The sequence below is a fragment of the Otolemur garnettii genome, unplaced genomic scaffold, assembly GCF_000181295.1.
Source record: "Otolemur garnettii isolate 467f Iridium unplaced genomic scaffold, OtoGar3 scaffold00032, whole genome shotgun sequence".
Classification (NCBI taxonomy): domain Eukaryota; kingdom Metazoa; phylum Chordata; class Mammalia; order Primates; family Galagidae; genus Otolemur; species Otolemur garnettii.
Window position 1 is genome coordinate 1,103,724 of NW_003852427.1, and position 7,842 is coordinate 1,111,565.

At 47.9% G+C, this 7,842-nt stretch overlaps 1 protein-coding gene across 1 annotated transcript in view; it reads right to left on the minus strand.

Moving 5' to 3' along the window:
- The window catches only part of RRP9 (ribosomal RNA processing 9, U3 small nucleolar RNA binding protein), an 11,404-nt gene extending 4,110 nt beyond the window's left edge, over nucleotides 1-7,294 (minus strand). The window contains exons 1-6 of the mRNA XM_003789359.3: nucleotides 7,107-7,294; nucleotides 6,746-6,828; nucleotides 1,784-1,896; nucleotides 942-1,009; nucleotides 821-862; nucleotides 408-534 (exon numbers count right to left, since the gene is read on the minus strand). Of these exons, the coding sequence (XP_003789407.1) occupies nucleotides 408-534; nucleotides 821-862; nucleotides 942-1,009; nucleotides 1,784-1,896; nucleotides 6,746-6,828; nucleotides 7,107-7,187 (514 nt within the window). The 5' untranslated portion in view covers nucleotides 7,188-7,294. The remainder of the gene's footprint in view (nucleotides 1-407; nucleotides 535-820; nucleotides 863-941; nucleotides 1,010-1,783; nucleotides 1,897-6,745; nucleotides 6,829-7,106) is intronic.
- Between the last annotated feature and the right edge of the window lie 548 nt (nucleotides 7,295-7,842).

The following is a 7,842-nucleotide window of genomic DNA, read 5'->3' on the forward strand; positions in this document are numbered from 1 at the left end:
AAAAAAAAAAAAAAAGTGCTTTGGGATTGATGGTGTGAGTTTTTCCTGTTACCACAGTAGGGAGACAGACAGTGCTCAGCTGTCAAAGGTTGGGAACCAGGAAGGACCAGAAACTGTGCAGAGGCTGTCTCCCAGGGCTGTGCAGAGCCTCAAACATCTAGTCCAACCATCCATCTGCAGTGTCAATTCCTATTAAAGCATTATCTTATCTTTTGCTCAATTGTCTCTAGGGACAGGGAACTCATAAGCCCCACTGCTGGGTAGAAGCTTCCACTATTACCCAGAAATCACCTCTTTGGGAGCAAACTTGCCTCCAGAGGCTACCCCCCATCAGGGCTCTGTTTGCCATGACCACTGCCTCTCCCCATGCCAGCCCTTTCAAATGTGCCCGGGGGGCACTCACTCACACTTAATGATACTGCAGTCTTTGGCGGCAGAGAAAATGGCCAAGTCATCAGGGGTGATAACCAAACATGTGATGGAAAGCTGGTGGCCCCGTAAAACTCGAATGTCAGCTGGGGCTGGGGCCTGGATCTGGACAGAAAGGAGTTAGGTCACTACAGCTAGGGACATGAATATATCCCCACCAACACCAACACCCGTGGCCTTTCCCACCCACCTTGGCCGGAAGGAAAACAGGACCCAATGCTGCAAGGATCAGACCCTTACCTGACCCAGTCTGTCCAAGTGTTTACCATGTTATAGAGCAAAGACCCTCCCCCCAATCACAGCATGAGGCCCCATCAAGCCATTTGCCTACCAATCCAGATGGAGCCCCTAATGCCCTCCAACCTTAGACCAAAGCACTGTGCTCACTCACCTCTTTCGCCACTGACTTCTGCAGCCTGCCCCTCTGCTCGAGCTGCATAGGGAGGACAGGAATGAGTTCCTGGGAGCAGGACCAGCCCCACGCCTGCCCCACACCCTCTCTCCACACTCACCACATCCTCCTTCAGGCGCCCTGCCACCTGGTCTTCCTCAAATGCATGAGCCTCAGCCTTCTCCTCCTCTGTGCAGGACAGATTAAACCAAGTAAACCAAGGCTGAGGCCCCACTTTTCCCTTCCCATCCCATCCCCGCTGCAGGGCCCCACGGCCCGGTCAGTCCTACAGGAAGCTTAGACTATCTTTTTTATTTTTTATTTTTGGAGATAGAGGCTCATTTGTCACCCTTGGTAGAGTGCCATGAGAGTTGCATCTCATTAACAACTTCAAACTCTTGTGTTCTAGCAATTCTCTGGCCTCAGCTTCCCAAGTAGTTGGGTCTACAGGTACCCACCACAATGCCCGGCTATTTGTTGTTGTTGTTGTTGTTGTTGTTGTTGTTGCAGTTTGGCCGGGGCTGGGTTAGAACCTGCCACTCTCGATATATGGGACCAGCACCCTACTCACTGAGCCACAGGCACCACCATGCTCGACTATTTTTAGAGACGAGGTCTTGCTCTCACTTAGGTTGGTCTCAAAGCTGTGAGCTCAGGCAATCCACCCTCTCAGAGTGCTAGGACTACAGGCATGACCACCACACCGGGCCAGCTTAGACTGTCTTAGAAGAGGGGGAAAGCAGGTTGGGTGGCCTCTTCCTCCATTACTTATGAGATCAGTCTAAAGCCCCCTGCAGGTGCTGCAAGAAGCCCATTAGGGCTCCTGGCCACCCCCAACAGAGCAACCAGCAGCAGCAGCCCTGGTGCCCACTGCGTATCTACACAGGTCACCCATCAGGTGATGGGAACTACAACAGGGATAGGCACAGACCCTAACCCTACTATGACTGGCCATTGGCTCACCTTGTTGTCGGAGCTGCTCAAGGTAGAGCTTGGCCAAGCGCAGCTTCTTCTCCTGTGCAGTCTCCTCCAGCTCCTGTTCCTCCTCCTCCTCCTCAGTCCTCCTTGGAGCTAGGCTACAGGCAGGAGGGGGCTGGGTCTGAGAGGTCATCCCACTCCTCTAGCGACTAGGACTGGGCCTTCTCCATGCTCTCCCTGCCACTCACTCTTCCCCAGCCCAGGCAGCCCTCAAGCCGATTACTACATGTGTGAAAACCTGAAGGACAAGACTCACCAAACCAAAAGGCCCCACTCAGTGCCTGACACAAGGGTAAAAGCAGACCCAAAACCCAAAGGTATTATTTACCTCAACTCTGAGGTAAAAAAAAGTTCTACAGGTTTCCAAGGGAAATCAGGTCACAAAGCATCAAAAATCAAAACAGACAGGGCACAATGGCTCACATCTGCAATCCCAGCACTTTGGGAGGCCAAGGCAGGACTGCTTGGAGCCAGAAGTTCAAGACCAAACTGGGTAATATAGCAAAACTCCATCTCTGTAAAAAAAATTTAAAAATTAGCTGGGCATGGTGGCACACACCTATAGTCTCAGCTACTCGGGAGGCTGAGGCAGAAGGATTGCTCAAGCTCAGGAGTTTGAGGTAGTGGTGAGCTATGATTATGCCACTGCAGCCTGGGAGACAGAACAAGACTCCATCTCAAAAAAAAAAAAAAAAAATTCAAATGATCAGGTATCTCAACAGCAATACACAGAAAACAAGATAAAGGAGCCTTAAACAAAACTCTAAAGGAAAACAACCACTAGGATATTATGCCCAGTTAAAACATCAGTGACAAAATGACAATATTATTATATGTACCAGGTGCCTCACAATTGGTTTTCACCTTTTCTAAGGATAAAGAATGTATTCCACCCCCTCTTGGCCTGGCGCCCCTAGCACAGTGGTTAAGGCGCTAGCCACATGCACAGAGGTTGGCGGGTTCAAATCTGGCCTGGGCCAGCTAAACAATGACAGCTACAACAAAAAAAAATAGCCAAACACTGTGGTGGGCACCTGTAGTCCCAGCTACTTGGAAGGCTGAGGCAAGAGAATCACTTAAGCCCAAGAGTTTGAGATTTCTGTGAGCTGTGACAGCACAGTACTCTACTGATGGTGACATAATGAGACTGTCCCAAAATAAAAAGTAAAAAATAAAAGGAATGCATTCCCCTAAACAAGAAGGCAAATTAAGAAAGAGGAAGAAGGGGCACCGCCTGTGGCTCAGTAGGCAGGGCACCGACCCCATATATTGAGGGTGGCGAGTTCAAACCCGGCCCCAGCCAAATTCCAACAAAAATAGCCAGGCATTGTGGCAGGCACCTGTAGTCCCAGCTACTCAGGAGGCTGAGGCAAGAGAATCGCCTAAGCCCAGGAGTTAGAGGTTGCTGTGAGCTGTGACATTACAGCACTCTACCGTGGGTGATAAAGTGAAACTGTCTCCACCAAAAAAAAAAAAAAAGAAAGAAAGAAAGAAAGAGGAAGAAGGCAAAGGGTACTGGAAACAGGAGACCAAGTACAGAGACCAGAAAAGACAACCACCACTCCCAGAGGAAACGGGGCAGTCATTTGCAACAGATCCAAGGACCCAAGAGGCAGACATTAGGACTGCCATCTCGTAGACTCACTGCCACAGCACCATCCTTTAACCTGAGGACAGCGTTCCAGGTGAACCTTAACTGGTTTTGGCTTGACCTGGTGCTGGTGTCCAGGCAAAAGTTCCTACTTTTGCCTCCATACCCCAGTCCCTGGACCAGCTGAGAGCATTCACCTCACTCAAACACAGGTCCTGCTTTGATCTGCTCCTGGGAGCTAAAGGCAAGTCATGGAACTCAGAAACAGAAAATTCAGGGCACCCCACTCTCCTGACCATGTACCAAATGTGCATCTACCCCATAGGTTAAGAACTAGAACATTTGCAGAAGCTTAGAAGCCCTGAGTGTCATTTCAAATATCTAGTCTCTGTACCAAATATCTAGTCTCTGTCAGTTGCCCCAACTGTATTTCCCAGGACTCACTCATGATCTTACCTGCAATTTCCCCAGAAGGGACTTTGGAAACTCTCAGGAAAGCCAGGGCCAACCATGCCCCAAAGACCATATGGTGCCCTGTGCCTGGCAAGCCTTTGGCCAATCAGGCTAGTGCTGCCCTTCCCTTACACAGCCAAGGTTTGGACTTCCCAGTTTACCCAAACTAATCTATTGTTTAAGGCTATACACGTAAGAGGCAGAACTGTAAAGAAAAGCAAGGGAAATATACACTGAATGACTCAATTCATAGGGTATTCTGGAAGAGGCACAACTCTAAAAGACAGTGGTAAGGGTTGGGGGCAGGGAGACAAGTGACTATAAAGGAACAGAGGGCAAAAGGTGACAAAACCTTTCTATAACTTCATGGTTACTACTACTTCAGTAGTAGTTACACAACCATATGCATTTGTTTAAACTCATAATACTATATACTTAAAAAGTAAATGTTACTATATGTTAATTACTACTGAATGAAATTTTTTTTTTTTTTAAGATGAAGAAAGGGCCAGGCACAATGGCCCATGCCTGTAATCCCAATGTTTTAGGAGGCCAAAACATGAGGATCATTTGAGGGCAGTCTGGGCAACTTAGTGAGATTTCACCTGTACAAAAAATTTAAAAATTAGCCATGCATGGTATTGCATGCCTATAGTCCCAGCTACTCGGGAGGCTGAGGCAGCAGGGTTGCTTGAGCCCAGCAGTTTGAGGTTGCAGTGAGCTACAATGACACCACTGTACTCTACCAGGAGCAACAGAGCAAGACTGTCTCTACAAAAAAAAAGAAAAAGAAAACCAAAAGTTATTAACTTCAGTCAGTAATGACATTCAGGGCTTCTAAGCGTCTGCAAATGTTCTAGTTCTTAACCTAAGTGGTAGATGCATAGAGGTCCTCCATTTATCATTACTTTCTATAATACAGATTTATTTCATTCACTCTTCTGTACAATGTAACATTTTAAAAATAGCTTAGCACAGGGCCTGGCACACACCCACCCAAAATAACTTTAGGATTAAGAAAAGTATTTTAAGTCTGTGTACAAGTTAAAACAACACATAATCAATTTTAGAAGCAGGATTTCTAAGCCAACTCATAAGAAAGGCACTAGGATTACCTGGTCTGAGAGCCTCTGTCTCACAGAATCAGGCCTGACACTTTGCCCAACCCTTAGAAACTTCATAACCAGCCCCATAAGCTACAGAAAGGAGGGAGGCATTCAAAGCTCTCCACAATGTGGAAATGTAGAAGTACCCACTACCTGTCCTTCTATAGTAGAATGAAAAAGTGTTAAAGTCTTAAATAGTGTTTGTGGTAGAAATAAAGAAAACTTCACAGATAGTTGAGGCAGGTGTTGTGGCAGGCACCTATAGTCCCAGCTCCTTAGGACTGCCATCGTCATAGACTCACTGAAAAAAGTGAGAAAGTTATCTTCTCAGAAAAAAGTGAAGATAACTCCCCTAGGAAAGGTTGTATGGGCATTTCAAATCAATGTTTACTCTATGATTAGCTCAGTCTCTTAAAATGAAGAGAGCAGGGCGGCACCTGTGGCTCAGTGGGTAGGGTGCCAGCCCCATATACAGAGGGGTGGCAGGTTCAAACCCGGCCCCAGCCAAACTGCAACAAAAAATAGCCGGACATTGTGGCAGGCGCCTATAGTCCCAGCTACTCGGGAGGCTGAGGCAAGTGAATCACCTAAGCCCAGGAGTTGGAGGTTGCTGTGAGCTGTATGACACCACAGTACTCTACCAAGGGCAATAAATTAAGACTCTGTCTCTACAATAAATAAATAAATAAATAAATAAAATGGAGAGAGCAAAACTCTAAGATCACCATATCAAAAGAAATACAAGGTGGTGCCTGTGGCTCAAAAGGGTAGGGCGCCGGTCCCATATGCCGGAGGTGGCGGGTTCAAATCCAGCCCCGTCAAAAACAGAAAGAAAAAAAAGAAAGAAATACAATGCTTCTGAATGGTTGTAATATGTATTTGACCAAGGAGCATATAGTACATTTTTGAACACTTTATTTAGACTATATGTAAACTTAATTTGTTTTAGTTAATAAAACTAAATTGTTTTTATATGCAATGAATGAAATGTTACCCTGCCACCAACATTAAACTATCCCAACTTAGTTTGGGTAAAAGACAGTAATGATATACTACTGGATAACACAGTGGAACATGACATCTCTAGTAATTCCTTTTCCAGGGGACTTAGACCTCAAATAATTTGGATAATATTGTTTTTATAGGTTCTGTTTTGTATTCTCTTCTTTTCGTAAGTACTGTAATATTATGATGGTGATAACAAAGATTATATAAGCATTAAAAAAAGAAAAGCACGACAGTGTGGCACATTTACACCTAGACTTTCCTCTGATCCCTAAATGCCTTTCCTGCCTCTCCATGAGAGATTCCTCCTCATCTCTCCAGGTCCAATTTAAATGCCCCTCCACGGTTCCCAGAACACATACCTTTAAGATACACATCCCACTACAACACATTTTCTCTTCCCCTGCCTCCCTTCACAGTGACACTAGTGCTTGACATATTAAGAGCCAGGGATACCAGTAAAGGTGAAATTGTGGGAAAACAGACTGAAGAACTATTGAATATTTCTTGCATCCCTCTCACCTTGCCTGTCAGTCCATCCCTGAGCTTAGCTCCCTGTCATGAGCTCAGGTGTCTCAGTGGCCTCCCATTGCGGGCTGGTGTCCTCCCCACACAGAGACCCCACAGGGAAGATAAGACTACTGAGTGGAAATTGGAGGAATGGAGCAATGGTCTGAGAACCAAGGACCAGAGTCTTGAGTTCTAGGTCCAGCTCTGTATGTATTCATTGTGTCTTTTCACGTATCATAGGTCTCAGTTTTCCCTCCCACTAGGTGGAAAAGAATAGCTCACCTCTCAGTCTCAGAGTCGCTGGAAATCTCCTCATTCATCTTGCCGCCACCCTTGGATTTGCCCCTGTCCCCCGCAGAGTCAGCCTAGAAATTATACGATCCTTTTTCTTTGGTCAGAGGACCCTAACACCCTGGCACTGACCAAACGCTCCTTAGGTCTCTCAAGAGCCCCAGGACTGGGAAAGGCAGTGGCTCTTTCCAAGGTTTTCCAGGATTTGGCCCATGGGGAGAGGAACGAAACTAACTCCAACTGATGTCCCGGGCGAAAGACTGGGGAATGGCCCAGATGTGGGTCTCTCAGATGGGACGACTGTTGTCCCTGTAGCAGGACTGACCGCGGCCCGTGGAAGGGCCAAGCTCACCTTTCTCCGCCGCTTGTTGGCCCCTGCACCAGCCGCGGAGGCCGACTTTCCCCGCTTACGAGGTGCTGCGGTTGCAGACATGGTGCCAGTCAGTCGTGTGTGTAGCAGCTGCGGCCGGATTATTCACGTGGTGCTAAACCCCGGCCGCATGGTAACACTCGGCACCCCCATACGCTTCTACCGCCAGGAAAGCCCCGCCTCCCACTACTCCAATGGGTTCTTCTGCAGACTCAGTCACGCCCCCAAGCGCCCATAGGATAGTTTTTGTGGCCACGCCTCCTAGAACTCCCATAGGCTCCCGCGCCAGGCTGGAGTAGGAAGCAAGCGTCTCTCCAGCGCTTCCGGCATGAGGCTGCGGCGCTTGCGCTCTACTCTGGTCCGGCTTCTAAGGAGGGTCGGCCCAAGAGGCCTTTCCTGTGTTTGCGTTCTTTGGCAGCTTGGGGGCGCCAGAGATTCGGGGTTCCGCGTTCCAAAGCGTGACTCCTCCCCATCTTGGGCTAGGGCTAAAGTAAACTAGCCCAGCGCTAGACCTCAAGGGAGATCCGGACAGCGGCTGGGAAAGTGAGGCAGCGTCCTGAGCCTTGGATTGTACAGATATAGTGGCCACCCATCCGTAGGACTGGCTGTCCGACTTGGCCTGCAACAGCCTCTGACACACCCCACTGGCGGCCAAATAGCTAAATTTCTACCCCTGACCCAAGCTTTTCTCTAGCCTCTGGTGATAGCTGGGAATTCC